The sequence below is a fragment of the Prinia subflava genome, chromosome 5 (assembly GCF_021018805.1).
Source record: "Prinia subflava isolate CZ2003 ecotype Zambia chromosome 5, Cam_Psub_1.2, whole genome shotgun sequence".
NCBI classification, from domain to species: Eukaryota; Metazoa; Chordata; class Aves; order Passeriformes; family Cisticolidae; genus Prinia; species Prinia subflava.
The window spans coordinates 58833908-58852223 of NC_086251.1; the positions used below are offsets into that span (position 1 = coordinate 58833908).

An 18316-nucleotide genomic window follows, 5' to 3' on the forward strand; every position below is an offset into this window, starting at 1 on the left:
CGAGCAATGCTGATTTTTCCTCTTGCTCCTTTTTGCCCTGTGTCTTCTTCTGTCTTTCTCTGTGCCACATTCCTCCTTCCTTCATGCTCTAATTTTCAGCCCTTCTCAAAGGCCAGGAACAACTGCATGTTCCAGGTGGGCTTTGGTGACTTTGCTGCTGCATGTTCGGCGTGCGGTCTCTTCATGAGCTTTTTTTGGAATGGGAGAGTTCATACTTAAGCGGGGCTTAATGCGGATCCGGGTGCCTTTCTTTGGAAAACGATACAAGGAGGCAAAATAAATCCTCCTGTGGCCTTCCACAACCTGAGGCAGCAGGAGAGGCTGTGGGACCTTTGCCAGAGCCGTTGCAGGCATCCTCTTCTCCTTCAAGCACCAGACTTGGACTGTGAGGTGCTTCTCCGCTGCCAGGTGTGAGCAGCCCAAGCACAGCTCTGCTCTCATAGCCATGACTCCGTGCCTGCATTCCTTCAGTCTTCCCCGAGAAGGATTCTCTCGAACCGCGTTCGCAGCACCTGGTACTCACTCATGGCCTGCCTGTGGGCGGCCGATTCCTGCGCCAGCTGATGGAAGAGATTGTACGTCTGACCCGTCTGCACATCTCGGGGTAAACGGATCTCTTCAGGAAGCCTGCGGTTCCCCACAATGAAGTGGTTGAGGCGTTTTGCTTGCACACACAAGCACAGGATCTCGACGATGTCCATCAGTTGCAGCAGGAAATCTCCCCTGCGCCACGATGACACGGGCAGGCCATTGAGCAGGTGCATGACAATGGTCTTCATGGTGTAGGTGGAAAAGCCAATGCCCAGCTGAAGATGGACGAAGAACTGGAGGCATTTGAGGTGCAGACTGTCAGGTGGGGCCTGGCTGGCGATGTGGTTGAAGAACTTTGCCTCTGCCACAGCATAGGTCTCTGGCCAGGTTGTGCTTGGGGTGTAGGCCTCTGCAGTCTGGCTGCTCACAAAGATGTCTGAGTCATCTCTCCTCACCCCGAACAGCATCTCCATCCTGAAGCTTTCAATGCCATTGGTCACCTTGAACTGGCAGGATCGTCTGGAGGGCAGCAGCGTCAAGTGCCAATTGTGTGAGTGAGGCAGAGCTGGCCAGACTGCTCTCACCAGCTGGCAGAACCAGCGGGCAGTTTTGTGCACATCCAGGTAGCAGTCGGTGCACAGGGTGTCCAGGAGGCTGGGCTCCTGATTGCTCCTCAGCTCCTCCTCGGGCTGGTGCAGGAAGCACAGCAGGTTCTCGCCCTGCTGCTCTCCTGTGCAGGTGCACTCCAGCTGCACGCGGACACGGAAGTTCCTCACGTGCCTGTGCCCTGCGGAGTCCAGCTCCAGGTGGAAGCTGTGGCCTGGCGGAGGAGTCATGGGGATGAGCACCTGATACACAACGTCCTGCTCACGGGGACTCCAGCCTTCAAAGGCACTGCCCACCCCGATGGCTGGCTGCAGGACTGGGTAGAAACTGTTTGATAAGACCTCTCCAAAGTAAGCTATATACTTATGCATGAGGCCAGTTGTCCACTCACAGCCTTTCTGCAGGTCCTGTACAGGCCACTCTATGCGCTCCATTAGAATTCTTCCAGCGTCATCATTTACATAGCTTTCTTCTTCTTGCTCTTCATTTGCCACATCGTTGTTGTTTTCTGCATTTGCAGCTCCACGGACGCCTCCATTTTCAACATCATCTTCCTCATTTGCCTGCACATTTCTGCCTCCCTCTTCAGCTGCACCGTTTTTTTCCTCTTCTAACTCCTCTCTCCTCAGGCTCCTTTTCCACCCGATAAACCAGAGCACCAAGACCAGCAGCACGAGCACAGCAACAGCCAAGGGCTGCAAGAGCTGCACCTGCTTGAGGGTGAGCTGCTCCACCTCCCGCTCTAGCCGAATCCTCTCCCATTCCAGCTGCTTTGCACGCACTTCCATGCGCAGTCGTGTCTCCTCATCCCAGACATCACCCACGGGCTGCGGGTACTGGATGAGGCTCTTCAAGAGCACGAGAAGGAGTATTATGGAATTCATGGTCTGCAGGAGGAGGGAGAGAAGGCCTTGAGTGGGGCTGTGAGGGTGGGACATGACAATGAGTGCAGCAGGGAAGGGAATTGCAGGGATCTGGGGGCAGGAAGGACAGGGCTCCAGACAGCTGGCAGGCAGCAAGGCCAGTCCCACTGCCCCACCAGCAGCAGAAGCATCACTGTGGGCTGCCCAAGGCTGTCCCATGAGGGGCTGTCCCTGCATGCAGGGGGAGAACCCAGCCCCGGGTGAGGCGTTTCTGCCCCAGCCCTTGTCCCCAGCCCAGGCTCCCCAGCACGTGCGCACTCACCGCTTGCCCAAGCAATGCCAGGCCAGCGTTACCTGCTGGGGCCTTTTAGAGCTGCCCCCATTGTGACACGTCCCCTGTGATGTCACAGGTGTCACAGCACATCACAACCCAGCCAGCTCCACCCTTTGTCCCCACCCTGGCTCAGCCACTCCCAGTGGCTCTGGTGTAATGCTTAAGGCTGCCTTTGTGTGAATCTTCTTCCAAGAACTGCCATTGTTCTTTATTTTGGATTTCTTTTCATCGGCATTCACCTGCATTGGCAATCTCCTAGACATCCATGTTGGAAGGCAGCCTTGAGGATCATTGAGTCTAAGCTTTGATTCCTTACTGGTTGAGGTGCACTTCAATCTCTGTGTCAGCGAGGTTGAAAAAATCCCTGAAGATCACACAGTCCAACTGCACACTTAACACTGCCTGCTGCACCCATCAGCCAGGTCCCCAAATGCCACATGCACATGACTTTGAAACCTTTCTGAGGGTGCTGACTCAGCCATTTCCCTAGGCAGCCTGTTCCTCAGCTTGATATCCTTTTCTTTGCAGGAATATTTCCTAGAGATCCCATCAAAAGCTTCTGAGGAACAACCTGAGCTCATTTTCCTCTGGTCATCTTGTTTGTTCTCTGGGCTACTATACTGATCCCCACCTAGCTACAACCTCCCTTCGGGGACCATCTGCACCGTGTCAGGCAGCTGGGCTGTGAAGCCAGCTCTTGGCAGAGGAGAGAAAGGTGCTGCTTTTGCAGTGGACTTCCCATGATCCAGAGGGACAAAAGGGGTTGTCAGTGGGCAGAAGAGTTTCAGGTTTCCCAGAAGCGTTTCCATGTGAGGAGAAGCTTGGTGCCAAATCCATCAGCCAAGGGAATCCATCCCCTTCCTAGCAGAAGGAAAAATCAGAATTTTCCTTCTAGAGTATGGAAAGGTTTGGAGTGAAATTCCGTACTGGGATGTTCCCAGATGTCTGTATGAATTGTGCTGACCTGCACAGCCAGACTGTGAAGAGGGGATCTGAGGTGAAATGCAGCTTAGACTACAGCTTCCTGCCATGGTATTTGTGGAGCCTTGGAGGAGAAGGCTGCGTGGGTTGTGGTGACTTTCACCAGCTCTCCTGCTAACAGCACTGGGCACCCCAAGGCTGTTTGGTGTCAGCACAGGCAAGAGCAGGAAGCAACCCTCCCCTGGCTTTGTGGAGCCCTGAGATGAGCAAAGACGAGAAACGTGCAGAGAAGAGACCATCAGCACCAGGCAGCAGCTTCTATCAGCCCTCAATCATGGAAAATTCAAACATTATTGTTTGGGTTTGGGCTTTGTGTGGTGTTTTGTTTGGAGTATTTTAGCAGCAGGAAAAGCTGTGACATTTTCAATGCTGGAGACCTGGATTTGAATGGTCCCTTGCCAGTGTTGTGTAGATGGATCTCAAAATTGTGCCTTTGCCCCTCTCTTTCCTCTGTTATGATGTGTCACTTCAAGGGGTAGATGGCTACGTGTGTTTCTCTTTTCTCACCTTGTGCTGAGGAGCTGGGAGAGCTGCTGACCTTTCTCTCTCAGCCCAGCTTGACCCTGAAAGGGTTCTGCAGTGGGGTGAGGTGGCCTGTGGCCAGTGGCTCAGCTGCCAGCACCGGTGCCAGCCAACGTGTCAGGTTCATGGGTATGGCTTGAGTCAGGTCACAGCTGCCAGCATCTGGGCTGTGTCCCGCCCCACATTCGTCCTGCCACCAAGTCGGAGGGCACCAACCTGACTCTGACAAATCCACCTCGAAACCATGTCCCTAAATGCCACATCCACGTTATCCTTTAGTGCCTCAAGCAGTAACAATTCCACCAATTTCATGGGCAGCTTGTGCCAGCGCTTGACAACCCTTTCAGAGGAGAAATTTTTCCCTCCTACCCAATCTAAGCCTCCCTGGCAGAAGTGGAGGCCATTTCCTCTTATCCTTTGCCTTGTTTCCTGGGAGCAGAGCCTGACCTGCACCAGCCCAACCCTCATGCCATAATTACATATTTCATATCTTTGATATTATTTTTATTGGTAAATTGTTTTGTTTTATTGTCCTTTTCTATTCTATATGATAATTGATAAACCTTATACTATATAACTTGTATACACTCTATCTATCTATCTATCTATCTATCTCTCATCTATCTATCTATCTATCTATCTATCTATCTATCTATCTATCTATCTGTCTATCTCTATGGAAAAAAATCTGGATTCTTATATATACAAAAATTCGGGTCAGCTCTAACTCCAACAGTTGGTCCAATGCTGACCCAAAGGTGTCCCTTCTGCAGACAAGAAGAGACTCCATCCATTGAATGGCTGTGGGCGAGCAATGCTGATTTTTCCTCTTGCTCCTTTTTGCCTTGTGTCTTCTTCGGTCTTTCTCTGTGCCACATTCCTCCTTCCTTCATGCTCTAATTTTCAGCCCTTCTCAAAGGCCAGGAACAACTGCATGTTCCAGGTGGGCTTTGGTGACTTTGCTGCTGCATGTTCGGCGTGCGGTCTCTTCATGAGCTTTTTTTGGAATGGGAGAGTTCATACTTAAGCGGGGCTTAATGCGGATCCGGGTGCCTTTCTTTGGAAAACGATACAAGGAGGGAGAATAAATCCTCCTGTGGCCTTCCACGTGCTGAGGCAGCAGGAGAGGCTGTGGGACCTTTGCCAGAGCCGTTGCAGGCATCCTCTTCTCCTTCAAGCACCAGACTTGGACTGTGAGGTGCTTCTCCACTGCCAGGTGTGAGCAGCCCAAGCACAGCTCTGCTCTCATAGCCATGACTCCGTGCCTGCATTCCTTCAGTCTTCCCCGAGAAGGATTCTCTCGAACCGCGTTCGCAGCACCTGGTACTCACTCATGGCCTGCCTGTGGGCGGCCGATTCCTGTGCCAGCTGATGGAAGAGATTGCACGTCTGACCCGTCTGCACATCTCGGGGTAAACGGATCTCTTCAGGAAGCCTGCGGTTCCCCACAATGAAGTGGTTGAGGCGTTTTGCTTGCACACACAAGCACAGGATCTCGACGATGTCCATCAGTTGCAGCAGGAAATCTCCCCTGCGCCACGATGACACGGGCAGGCCATTGAGCATGTGCATGACAATGGTCTTCATGGTGTAGGTGGAAAAGCCAATGCCCACCTGAAGATGGACGAAGAACTGGAGGCATTTGAGGTGCAGACTGTCAGGTGGGGCCTGGCTGGCGATGTGGTTGAAGAACTTCGCCTCTGCCACAGCATAGGTCTCTTGCCAGGTTGTGCTTGGGGTGTAGGCCTCTGCAGTCTGGCTGCTCACAAAGATGTCTGAGTCATCTCTCCTCACCCCAAACAGCATCTCCATCCTGAAGCTTTCAATGCCATTGGTCACCTTGAACTGGCAGGATCGTCTGGAGGGCAGCAGCATCAAGTGCCAGTTGTGTGAGTGAGGCAGAGCTGGCCAGACTGCTCTCACCAGCTGGCAGAACCAGCGGGCAGTTTTGTGCACATCCAGGTAGCAGTCGGTGCACAGGGTGTCCAGGAGGCTGGGCTCCTGATTGCTCCTCAGCTCCTCCTCGGGCTGGTGCAGGAAGCACAGCAGGTTCTCCCCCTGCTGCTCTCCTGTGCAGGTGCACTCCAGCTGCACGCGGACACGGAAGTTCCTCACGTGCCTGTGCCCTGCAGAGTCCAGCTCCAGGTGGAAGCTGTGGCCTGGCGGAGGAGTCATGGGGATGAGCACCTGATAGACAACGTCCTGCTCACGGGGACTCCAGCCTTCAAAGGCACTGCCCACCCCGATGGCTGGCTGCAGGACTGGGTAGAAACTGTTTGATAACACCTCTCCAAAGTAAGCTATATACTTATGCATGAGGCCAGTTGTCCACTCACAGCCTTTCTGCAGGTCCTGTACAGGCCACTCTATGCGCTCCATTAGAATTCTTCCAGCGTCATCATTTACACAGTTTTCTTCTTCTTGCTCTTCATTTGCCACATCGTTGTTGTTTTCTGCATTTGCAGCTCCATGGACGCCTCCATTTTCAACATCATCTTCCTCATTTGCCTGCACATTTCTGCCTCCCTCTTCAGCTGCACCGTTGTTTTCCTCTTCTAACTCCTCTCTCCTCAGGCTCCTTTTCCACCCGATATACCAGAGCACCAAGACCAGCAGCACGAGCACAGCAACAGCCAAGGGCTGCAAGAGCTGCACCTGCTTCAGGGTGAGCTGCTCCACCTCCCGCTCTAGCCGAATCCTCTCCCATTCCAGCTGCTTTGCACGCACTTCCATGCGCAGTCGTGTCTCCTCATCCCAGACATCACCCACGGGCTGCGGGTACTGGATGAGGCTCTTCAAGAGCACGAGAAGGAGTATTATGGAATTCATGGTCTGCAGGAGGAGGGAGAGAAGGCCTTGAGTGGGGCTGTGAGGGAGGGACATGACAATGAGTGCAGCAGGGAAGGGAATTGCAGGGATATGGGGGCAGGAAGGACAGGGCCCCAGACAGCTGGCAGGCAGCAAGGCCTTTCCTGCTGCCCCACCAAGAGCAGCAGCAGCACCGTGGGCTGCCCAAGGCTGTCCCATGAGGGGCTGTCCCTGCATGCAGGGGGAGAACCCAGCCCCGGGTGAGGCGTTTCTGCCCCAGCCCTTGTCCCCAGCCTAGGCTCCCCAGCATGTGCGCACTCACCGCTTGCCCAAGCAATGCCAGGCCAGCGTTACCTGCTGGGGCCTTTTAGAGCTGCCCCCATTGTGACACGTCCCCTGTGATGTCACAGGTGTCACAGCACATCACAACCCAGTCAATCCCACCCTTTGTCCCCACCCTGGCTCAGCCACTCCCAGTGGCCCTGGTGTAATGCTTAAGGCTGCCTTTGTGTGAATCTTCTTCCAAGAACTGCCATTGTTCTTTATTTTGGATTTCTTTTCATCTGCATTCACCTGCATTGGCAATCTCCTAGACATCCATGTTGGAAGGCAGCCTTGAGGATCATTGAGTCTAAGCTCTGATGCCTTACTGGTTGAGGTGCATTTCAATCTTTTTGTCTGTGAGGTTGAAAAAGTCCCTGAAGATCACACAGTCCAACTGCACACTTAACGCTGCCCTCTGCACCCATCAGCCAGGTCCCCAAATATTCCATAAGTTTTTCAAGTGTGGTGACTCAGCCATTTCCCTAGGCAGCATGTTCCCATTCCCCTGGTATCATTTTTGATGAAAGCATTTTTCTAAACTTCCAATCTAAATATCTTAATCTGATGCAAATTGCAACTAATTTTCTCTGGTCCTATTGCTTGTTTTTTTCATGTCACAGGACAAGGGGGAACTTCAGACAAGCTCTACCTGAGCCTAAGATTTTGACCACTGTTCATATTCCAGAGATCACTGTTGCCCTCCAGTTCTAAGGATCAAATCTATTTATAAACTAATTATGTATTGAGCAGGCAGGAGATAATAGACAAAATATCTCAGTCAGAGTTACTTACTACTCAGTATAAAATGAAAAAGAACTAGATTACAGCATAGCATAAACAGTGTATGACATGAAGGTGTCTATATTAACTCTTGTTAAAAAGCAGCATTGATTAGGAGTCAAATGTAACATACCACAAAGATTTCACTTAACCTCCACGACAGTAACCACAAAACAAGTGTCCTTGTTCATGGGAGAAACTCACACATTTCCAGAGAAATATATAGAAAATTTCTGCTTTGTCAAAGTTTGGTATGGCATTTATAGGGATGAAGTGAGGTGCCTGTCAGTCAGAAATCCAGCTTCTCTTTCCAGATCTCACTTCAACAGTACGATGTTCATTGGCACTTGGGAGATGCCAGCCCACTGTTCAGCCCATGGCACCAAAAGAATGCACTGCAAGACAGTTTGTCCTGTTTGAATTATCTGACCAGTTAATAGACAACAGGTCAGCTCTTGAACAGGGCCAGATGCCCTGCCACACCTGGGAGAATACATTGACCTGGACACAAATCCCCTTGAGGGAGCTGTAGAGAACCATAAGGTTCCCCCTTGAGGCACTTTTTCTCTCTGCTGGACACACCCATCTCCCTCAGCGCCTCTTCATCAGACTTGTGCTCTAACAGAAATGTTTCTAATAAAAAGGACTTGCATTTGTGGACATCAGTACCCTTGAAAGTACATGCTCAGGGGCCCTTATTAATTAGTTCCTTGAGCTTGCTCTCCCACAGCCCTGGGGAGTAGCTCTGCGGAGAGCTTTTCCCATAACACGTGAGATTTTTTACTCAAGCATTTCTTGATTTCTGTGGCCAAGACAGCACCAATCACCACTTCCCCCACAAGAGCATCTCCATGTACAAACCACAGCTCTAGGAAGGCACTTTTCCTGGTGTGCTGCCACAGTACCCATGTCAAAAAGCGCTTTTCAATGTGAACTTCAGGAATTTTCTGGGCTTGTTCAGCGCTTCTCCATGATGTTCCCATTTGCAGCTGAGAAGTTGAAGTGCCCCATGAGTATGACTTTGTGTGACTGATCTAGAGATTTCCTTTCATTCCTTACAGTCTCATCCACCAGTGCCATCATCTTGGCTCAGTGATCCATTAGAGACTGGGTAAAGCTCACAGAGGGAATAGACTCTCTCAAAAAAGGGATGGTAGTCAGTGTCCAAATGGTAACAGCACTCTCTCTCACAAGCCCCCTGGCCAGGACCTCTTCAGCTACTTCAGGTTTGACTCCATGAGTGAGCTTTTACTCTAGAGGAAAGGTGTGCCATCAATTCCCCCTGCTGACTGAGCAGTACCTTCTCCATGTCCTCCTGCATGCTCTGGTCTGTGTCAGCTTTTCCCCAGGGAGTGTCTAAGGCTGGGCAGATTCTCCACATAGACTCCAGCGAGCACAAAGGAGGAATATTAGTGATGCCTCTTGCTTGGTCCCTGAACAGCTGGAGCTGCCAGCAAGAATTTCTGGGTCCACCTGAAATGGTCACCCTGGCTGTGACAGTATGAGAGGAAGAGGGGATGAAAGTCATCTTTGTAGCCACTGTAGTGTGATGACACATCTTTAAGGGGAAGGAAGCACCTAGGAATTGAAAACCCTTGTGATCAAAAGGCATAACAAAAGACAGGGGGTCCAAACAAACAATCAGAAAATTTTATTAGCTGGCTTGGAAATCGATATGTTAGTCCCTGACCTACTATATAAGCACATGGCAGTGTGTTTTGGATAAAGGGGTAGGGTTAAAGGGAAGAGAGGAATTAAAGAGGGTGAGATGAATTAAAGAAAGAGAGAAAGAAAAAGACCGAAGAAGAGAGAAAAAGAAAACACCAGTCCTGGTTGCAGTGTTGATCCAGTTAATGGGATGTCAATCCTGGCTGCAGTGCCAATCCAGGTGATAATCCTGGGTTCAGCATCAATCCAGCTGTGCTGGTCTGGTCTGTGAGATGTCCAGGATCCTGAGACCACTCCCCAGGCTTGGGGATTACCTTTTCATGAACAGGTTTCTCCACCCTAAAGACAGGTTTCCCACTTTCTATGTCAATTAATTGCCATATACAGTCCCTTCTTTCAGGTCTTCCTGGAAATGGTCAAAAGGCTTTGGTGGTTTTTGGTGGTCTTAATCCCACTCTAGAGTCCATGCCCTCTTCTTGGCCTCATTCCTATGTTCATGCTGTACTGTGCCATAGTTCTTCCTGACAGAAAAGTGCTGCCCTATTTCCTCCTACGCCCCCCCTTCTCCAGCCAAATCTTGGATTTCTCACAGCATGTTAATACTAACAGTCTTTGGCTATTAACAACACTCCTTGGTTGGCTCCACTGCCATCCAGTTACCACTGTTAGAGACACACATATTAGTCCCTAATATTCTGGGAATCAAGAGCTCAAAGGGTCTCAGTTTGGACTGCTTCATAGTTGCAACACAGTGGGCTTTAGTCACAGTAATTTTCCATCATTCAAGTCTTTTTTTTGTAACTTTATTTGAAGGTTTGTCAACAAAAAATGTTATTCCACTTGGGTTCTCAGTCAGGAATGAAAAATAGGTTTCTAAGACTGTTGAGATGACACTGCTGCTGCTGCTGGCAGAGTGCTGGTGCACAGCGTTTCACCTTCTCCCTCTGTATCCCACGTTCTCCTGTATTTTTTCTGGAACTGTGAGGGGCCTTTCTGCCACTGTCTGTGAGGCCCACAAGCACAGGCAGTGTCCTGAGCATGAGCACTCCTTCAGTGGCCATTGAGCAGCATACTTTCGAGCCGATGCTGAAGATCCTGGTACTCGCTCATCGCCTGGGAGTGGGCAGCCGGGGACTGTGCCAGGTGATGGAGGAGATTGGGTGGCTCAGCTGATGCAATGTCCAGGGGCAAGCTGATCTCCTGAGGAAGTCTCTTGTTGCCTATGACAAAGTGGTTCAGGCGTTTCCTCTCCAGGCAGCGGCGCAGGTTCACATTGATATCCCCCAGGCGCTGCAAAAAATACCTCCTGCGCCAGTGTGACACGGGGATGATGTTCAGGAGGTGCATGACAATGGTCTTGACCATGTAGGTGGAAAAACCAAAGCCCAGCTGAACATGGATGAAGAGCTGCAGGCATCTCAGGTGCAAGCTGTCAGCGGGGGCCTGGCTGGCGATGTACTTGAAGAACTTTACCTCTGCCACAGCATAGGTCTCTGGCCAGGTTGTGCTTGGGGTGTAGGCCTCTGCAGTCTGGCTGCTCACAAAGATGTCTGAGTCACCCCTTCGCACGCCAAACAGCATCTCCATCCTGAAGCTTTCAATGCCATTGGTCACCTTGAACTGGCAGGAGCGTCTGGAGGGCAGCAGCGTCAAGTGCCAATTGTGTGAGTGAGGCAGAGCTGGCCAGACTGCTCTCACCAGCTGGCAGAACCAGCGGGCAGTTTTGTGCACATCCAGGTAGGAGCCGATGCACAGGGTGTCCAGGAGGCTGGGCTCCTGACTGCTCCTCAGCTCCTCCTCGGGCTGGTGCAGGAAGCACAGCAGGTTCTCGCCCTGCTGCTCTCCTGTGCAGGTGCACTCCAGCTGCACGCGGACACGGAAGTTCCTCACGTGCTTGTGCCCTGCAGAGTCCAGCTCCAGGTGGAAGCTGTGGCCTGGCGGAGGAGTCATGGGGATGAGCACCTGATAGACAACGTCCTGCTCACGGGGACTCCAGCCTTCAAAGGCACTGCCCACCCCGATGGCTCGCTGCAGGACTGGGTAGAAACTGTTTGATAAGACGTGTCCAAAGTAAACTGTGTAATTGTCCATGAGACCAGTTGTCCACTCGCAGCCTGCCTGCAGGTCCTGTACAGGCCATGGTATCTGTTCTAAAAGCCATCTCAGATCGTCATCAAGAACGTCGTCTTCTTGGTCTTCCTCGCCATTGTTTTCTGCCTCATCACTCCTTTTCCTCCAGAAAAAATACAGTCCCAAGAGAAGGATGAAGAAGCCAGCAACTGCCCAGACCTGCCAGAGCTGCAAGGCAGACCAGAGCAGGTCTTCCCAGACCCCTTCATTCTGCCTCAGGGCCAGCTGCTCCAGCTCCTGCTCCAGCTGAATTCTCTTCTTTTCCAAGCGCTTTGCACGCAGCTCCATGCGCTGATGAGTCTTCTCATCCCAAACATCACCCACCCTCCGCAGGTAGTGGATGAGGCTTTGCAGGAGCATGTAAAGGAATGTTATGAGATCCATGGTCTGGAGGAGGATGAAGAGAAGGCCTTGAGTGGGGCTGTGAGGGAGGGACATGACAATGAGGGCAGCAGGGATGGGAATTGCAGGGATATGGGGGCAGGAAGGACAGGGCTCCAGACAGCTGGCAGGCAGCAAGGCCAGTCCCACTGCCCCACCAGCAGCAGCAGCAGCACCGTGGGCTGCCCAAGTCTGTCCCATGAGGCGCTGTCCCTGCATGCAGGGGGAGAACCCAGCCCCGGGTGAGGCGTTTCTGCCCCAGCCCTTGTCCCCAGCCCAGGCTCCCCAGCACGTGCGCACTCACCGCTTGCCCAAGCAATGCCAGGCCAGCGTTACCTGCTGGGGCCTTTTAGAGCTGCCCCATTGTGACACGTCCCCCGTGATGTCACAGGTGTCACAGCACATCACAACCCAGCCAGCCCCACCCTTTTTCCCCACCCCCACTCAACCACTAGTGTAGCCTGAAGCAATCAAAGGCTGGATACACACAAAATGCACACCAAAGTGCAGGTTAAGTAGTGAAAGGACTACAGGTGTGGCTTCTGTGAGAACCTTCCACGAGGGTTATATCTGCAGCTTGAGCAGCTTGCATGCTGGCACAATTCATAGTGGAGTAGAAAATCTGGCTGTGGTGGGTCCAAGTGTGTGGTACTGCTAAAGGGCCTCTGTACCTTCACTGCTTTTCAGCAGAGTATCTACCCGTCCTTGACTCCCTGGGGAGGAGGTGCCACATTCCTGAGCACACAGGACATGGAGAAGACACTGCTTTGTCAGTGCTGGAAGTTGGTGCTGCACCTTTCTCCAGCATCAAAAGCTCACTCTGGGAGTCAGATCCGAAGATGAAGAGGACCTGGCAAGGAGCCTGGAACTAGAGACTCCTGTTACCACACGGACACTGAATTCCCTCCCTTTTTGAGAGAGTCCAATCCCTCTGGAAGTTTCACCCTGTGCAAAGATGCCATTAAATGGCATCTTGAGCAAATGCTTCCTGTGCTGAGTGTCTGCCTCACTTTGGCAGGGAATGCAGGCACCACTACTCACTGCTTGTGGTCAGTTGACCTTGGCTGGACAGAGAGAGAAAATAAGGACCAAAGGCTTGTGGGTTGAGACAAGAACAGACAGATTGCTCTGGCCCATCTAGAGGAAACATATTTAATCTGCTGCCAATCAAATCAGAGTGGGATAATAAAAAAAACCAAACTTTAAAATATCTTTACCACACTTCTCCCTTCTTCCTGGGCTCAATTGATCACCATTGCAATGCTGTGGGCCAGGACTCACACAGCACTTGGGTGGTTTTCCATGCTGGGTTGCCTGACACAGCAGCCTTTACCTCCTGAATACCAGAGGTCTTAGCCAACTACCAAAGGCAAGTCACCAGCTTCAGGATTTTCTTCACTTCTGAATATCAGCCCATTTCCTTGATAGCTGATAGCCATCCACAGGAATTTGGCTTTGCAGACCTGAAATAACAAACTGGGAAGTATGAGGATCTCAGTGGAAACCAGCTTTAGCCTAAGTGTTTAATAATCTGGTGTAAGATCATAGCATAAAACCCAAAATGACCCACATTTGAAGACTGAATGTTCTGACCAGTTATGAGGAATAGTTATTTATAGGAGAACTGTAAGAAAGTGTAAAAAATACAGATCATTTAATGGTTTTAGCCCTAAGCACAACAGGAAGTACAACCACAATCACATGGTAAGCTATTCCCATGGAAACTGATATTTTCCATTAAACTGGAATTTATTTCAGGCTATAATCCACTTAAGGACACAGAATACATAATGCTGCAGCAAGATGCCATATGTAGAAAAAACAAATGGTTAAACTGTGGATATGACTGGAGTGTGGATGAGGAAAAGCAGGACTCAGTGTAAGAAAACCCTGTCCCAGCACATCATGTTACAGGCAGGAAATGCTCCCTGCCCTCTATTACCCCTGGATCTCACTGCCTGGATTTCCCTGCAATGGACTGGGTAAATAATGCAGGTGGAAAAAGTCAGCATGGCTTCTCCTTCACTGGTCCCTTAACTGCGTCATGGATGTCTCCTAGCTCAGGAACAAGAAGTATTAATTAACTGCCTTACCAGACACGCTGTCTCCATGTCTGCCAAGGCAATGACCAGTCCACACGAGCTTCCCTTCTACCCTCCGTGGCCCAGGATCCACCTCCAGCCCGAACCAGGGCTGTCAGTCCTTGTTCCAGTGGCACTGCAAGTTGCCCATTCCAGCTTGCCCAGCCCAGCCATGGGTCCCAAAAACTGAGCCCACCAGGAGACTCTGCCTGGCCCAGTGCCCACAGCCCTGCTTGGCTGAGCTGCAGGATGACTTCCTGACTTGAACTCATCCTAAGTCATCCCCATAAACATGCTCCATGAGCACCAGGGCTGACTGGACCTGCTGAGACTCTCCAGGGCTGCCCTGCTCCCTGGGTGAGGGCAGTGGGACAGACAGACCGCAGTGTTAGCACATTCAGCTCCCAGCTCCCGGGCCCTGAGGGAGCTGCCAGCCCTCTCTCCACCTGGGCACGAGGTTTGCAGTGCCATGATAGCCACATTCTGCTCCCACCCCTGCCAGGAAACTACACTCCAACCCACCACAGCCTCTGGCAGCTCAGTGGATCTTATTGCTGTAACTACAAGCCACAGGTTGGTGGCAGTGGGGCAGTCCTGTGGGAACAGTGGACAGTGGGACAGTGCCCAGGCAGAAGGGGACCTGGGGGTTCTGGTCAACAGCCAACTGAACACGAGCCAGCAGTGGGCCCTGGTGGCCAAGAAGGCCAATGGCCTCCTGGCCTGGATCAGGAATGGTGTGGGCAGCAGGAGCAGGGAGGTCATTCTGTCCCTGGACTCAGCACTGGTAAGGCCACACCTCCAGTGCTGTGTCCAGTTTGGGCCCCTCCGTTTGGGAAGGACACAGAGACACTTGAGCGCGTCCAGAGGAGGCAACGAGGCTGGTGAGGGGCCTGGAGCACAAACCCTGTGAGGAACGGCTGAGGGAGCTGGGGATGTTCAGCCTGGAGAAAAGGAGACTCAGGGGTGACCTTATGACTCTTTATAACTCCCTGAAAGGTGGCTGTGTCAGGTGGGGTTGGTCTCTGGAATGAGAGGACTCAGTCTTCAGCTGTGCCAAGGGAAATATAGACTGGATATCAGGAAAATACTTTTCACAGAAAGAGTGATAAAGTGCTGGAATGGTCTCCCTGGGGAGGTGGTGGAGTCACCATCCCTGGATGTGTTTAAACAAAGACGGGATGTGGCACTTGGTGCTGTGGTTTAGTTGAGGTGTTAAGGCATGGGCTGGACTCAATGATCTTGAAGGTCTCTTCCAACATTGTGATTCTGTATGATTCTGTGTGTGTAAAATGGACCAGCAGAAGTCCGGTCAATTTATGGGTTGTGGAGAAGTCCTTGGTATCTGGATCTGTCGGTTTCCCACAACTGAAAGCCACAGTGATGGGGCCTCACTTCCATTTCTTCAGCTCCTTCCTGAGAAACAAATGCCATTGAATAGGTCTGTCAGACCATATGGCCCAAGGTGTTGGGGAACACGAGAGAAGAGATCCTGCCAGGAGTAATTTGTTTTGATTAACTAGAAGGGTTCTATTAACTTGCCTGGCAGTGTTCAAGGCCAGGCTGGATGAGGCCCTGAGCATGGCCCTTCCTGACATAGTGGGTGGCTTCCTTGCCCACAGCACAGGGATTGGAAGTAGATGATTTTTAAGGTCCTTTCCAACCCAAACCATTCTATGACTTTGATTTCTACGATAACTTGCACCCAGGTGGGGTGTATTCATGATCTCCCAGTGTACAAAGGTAATGGTGACTGGTTCACAGGTATGGTGTTCCCATTTACCTTCCCAGCTATCTAGACAGGTTATCAGTGTGGTTATGAAACAGGGTGAAGTGTCAGCATCAGCCTTTGGATGAGGGTGTTGTGCCCACCTGGGAAGTGCTCTGTTTTCATAACTGGGGTGAATGGTATGAAGCTAACCCAGTACCCAGATCCCTGTGGGGAAACTGAGTCAATAATGCTTTGTCTCAAGCCCCTAACACTCAGTAGCTATAACAAGCAGTACAGTTCTAGCAGCCTCCACCAAGAGCATGTTTTGCAGTTTCTAATCTAGGCAAAATCAGCAGAGAACAGTCACCACTAATGGAAAATACCTTTATGAGGAATGGCTTCAAGCAAAGCATTCCACAGAGTGAATTCCCCCTTCTTTTCTTTCTCAAAGCAACTCATCTGCAAACATCCCAGCAGTGAGCTGTGTTTTCCCTACCTTTTTCCCTGTGGAAGTGTGAACCCAAGCATGAACAAGATGCTGCATGATGGGACACTCATCTCACATCTGAACAATCTCTAGTGGTTATTAAAGACACACAGGCAGGTTATTAAAGGTTCTTCATATGAAGAAACAGACTGAGAAGAGTTGATGTGTATTCCTTGTTCCACAGCTAGAGAAAAACCAAGGTCACCAAACTTCCTTGTTTATGGAGATGGAGACACAAATAGGGGTTTAGAGGGAAACCCAATTTAGTATATATATACAGACTGGAGGAGACAGCATAAGAAAGATGAGGTTTCTTGGCATCTTACCCACCCAATCAAACTACTGCAGCTGCCATCAATATCAAAATTCTCATGATCTTCCATGAGTTTAATTTTTTCCCATCCATTTTCCCCTCAGATGAACTGAGGAAATAATCCACTTTTATTATCTTCATGTCTGTTGAGAATGATGAAGACGTTGCATTTGTACATGTAAAGGGCTTTATCTTATCTCACAGGGCTGGGAGACTGAGAGACACAAAAGGATGGAGCCATGACTGTCCTTATTTTAGAGCAATAATTTAAATCTGAGGAAGAAGCACACCTTTGACGTGTAGCTTCAAAAGAAGTTAAAGGAAACACGACACATCCTGTTCCTACAAACCCTTTTCCAGTAACCCTAAGGAAAATCTTCAAACATGTAAGGGTTTCGGAAGCTGCTTACCTTCATTCATAGTCTTCCTGTTTTCCTCTAAGGTTAAACAGATTTATATGTGAAAGGACAACCTGCAGTTGACAGAGTGAAGCCACGTGCCGCTTCTTGTTTATACCAGTTCTGCAAAGCTAATCTCAGAGCCTCTGCCTTTTTCTTGGTGTTTTCAAACTCAATAAAAACACAAAGACTTGAAGAGCAGAATATATGATGCATTTTAAATGCTTTTTCAAAGCGTGATTTGCTTCAGTGTGTTCTCATTATTAAAGCAGGGCATCTGCTGAAATAAATAAGAAATTGTGCACAGAGCAAATGAAAATGCTTGAAAATACAAAGTCAAGAAAATTAATGAGTGTTAACAATGTCCATGGTGCAGCCAAGCTCAGACCTGTCTGCTATCTGTTCCAAAATCAACATCTTCATTCAAGGACTTCCTTCTCTCACCCTACAAATTTTTCTCAGTGGCATCCAAATTATTCTTGACTCTGACCATCATATAAGTGACTTCTCAATGCATGAGAACCATCCTTCTGAAATCAGCAGAGGCTACATTGCTGCAGATAACAGAGAATCTCAGTCACTAGGGCGGGAAAAGACCCTTAAGGTCATCAAGTCCAGCCATTAATCCAGCACTGCCAAGCCCACCAGTAACCTGTGTCCCAAGCATCACTTCTGATGATCTTAGAGGTCTTTTCCAACCTGAGCAATCCTATGATTTTATGACTCCACAGATTCGATGGCATAGCCACTTTTTTATCCATCTAACTGTGCACCCAGGACCAGTGTGATGTATTCCCCTGGATACACTGCAGAGGAATTGCTGGCAGAAGAACCTGTTCAGGTTTGGCACATATGTAACCCACAGCCATTTGCCTGTGTGTCCGAGGTTTTGCTCTGAGCTGCTGAGGCTCTGCAGGGCTGCATGACCCTGCCCTGTGCTGCCAGCAGGCGAGTGAAGCCCAAAAGAACAGTCCAGCTGCATTTCCCTGAGGCTGCCCCCGAACACAGGGCAAGAAGGAGCTTCTGGGATCAGAGGCTTGCCCTGGAGTCCAGGTCTTGGATTCGGCAGGAGACACAGGTGGGCAAACAATGGTTTTCCAAGCAAACTCCCCTGTGGATCCCTTACAGACTATCCTCACCTGTCCCCAGAGCCTTCTGAGCAGGAGATGGCCACCTGCCAGCTCCTCAAATCCTGACCCGCTCTTCCTGAGAACTCAGCAAGGGAGAGTTTCACAGACAAGAGGAAATCCTTAAACAGCATGCAGCCCAGAGAATGGAAAGTTGTTTTTTTTGTGGGGGGTTGGGTTTGTTGTGGTTTATTTTTTTCCCCTCCAACTTCCCAATGAATGCATCTGGCAGCTCTCCAGATCCTGCCCTGCCAGTGCAGGATCCCAGAGGAAA

General features: G+C 50.4%; 3 protein-coding genes across 3 annotated transcripts; all 3 read right to left on the reverse strand.

The window, feature by feature from the left end:
- Nucleotides 1-467: 467 nt before the first annotated feature.
- Nucleotides 468-1991, reverse strand: LOC134551517 (inositol 1,4,5-trisphosphate receptor-interacting protein-like 1). Its single transcript, XM_063399180.1, has one exon. It carries the CDS (start codon nucleotides 1923-1925, stop codon nucleotides 468-470), a length of 1458 nt encoding a protein of 485 aa, XP_063255250.1. The 5' UTR covers nucleotides 1926-1991.
- A 3121-nt stretch (nucleotides 1992-5112) lies between these two features.
- Nucleotides 5113-6570, reverse strand: LOC134551519 (inositol 1,4,5-trisphosphate receptor-interacting protein-like 1). Its single transcript, XM_063399181.1, has one exon. It carries the CDS (start codon nucleotides 6568-6570, stop codon nucleotides 5113-5115), a length of 1458 nt encoding a protein of 485 aa, XP_063255251.1.
- Nucleotides 6571-10467: 3897 nt separating this feature from the next.
- LOC134550654 (inositol 1,4,5-trisphosphate receptor-interacting protein-like 1) lies at nucleotides 10468-12147 on the reverse strand. The gene has a single exon (XM_063397383.1). The coding sequence runs from the start codon at nucleotides 12145-12147 to the stop codon at nucleotides 10468-10470; it is 1680 nt and encodes a 559-aa protein (XP_063253453.1).
- Nucleotides 12148-18316: the final 6169 nt, after the last annotated feature.

What these genes read in the sequence shown, in the direction of transcription:
- LOC134551517 (XM_063399180.1), bottom strand. Translation starts at nt 1,925, where the DNA reads ATGGAAGTGCGTGCAAAGCAGCTGGAATGGGAGAGGATTCGGCTAGAG.
- LOC134551519 (XM_063399181.1), bottom strand. Translation starts at nt 6,570, where the DNA reads ATGGAAGTGCGTGCAAAGCAGCTGGAATGGGAGAGGATTCGGCTAGAG.
- LOC134550654 (XM_063397383.1), bottom strand. Translation starts at nt 12,147, where the DNA reads ATGCAGGGACAGCGCCTCATGGGACAGACTTGGGCAGCCCACGGTGCT.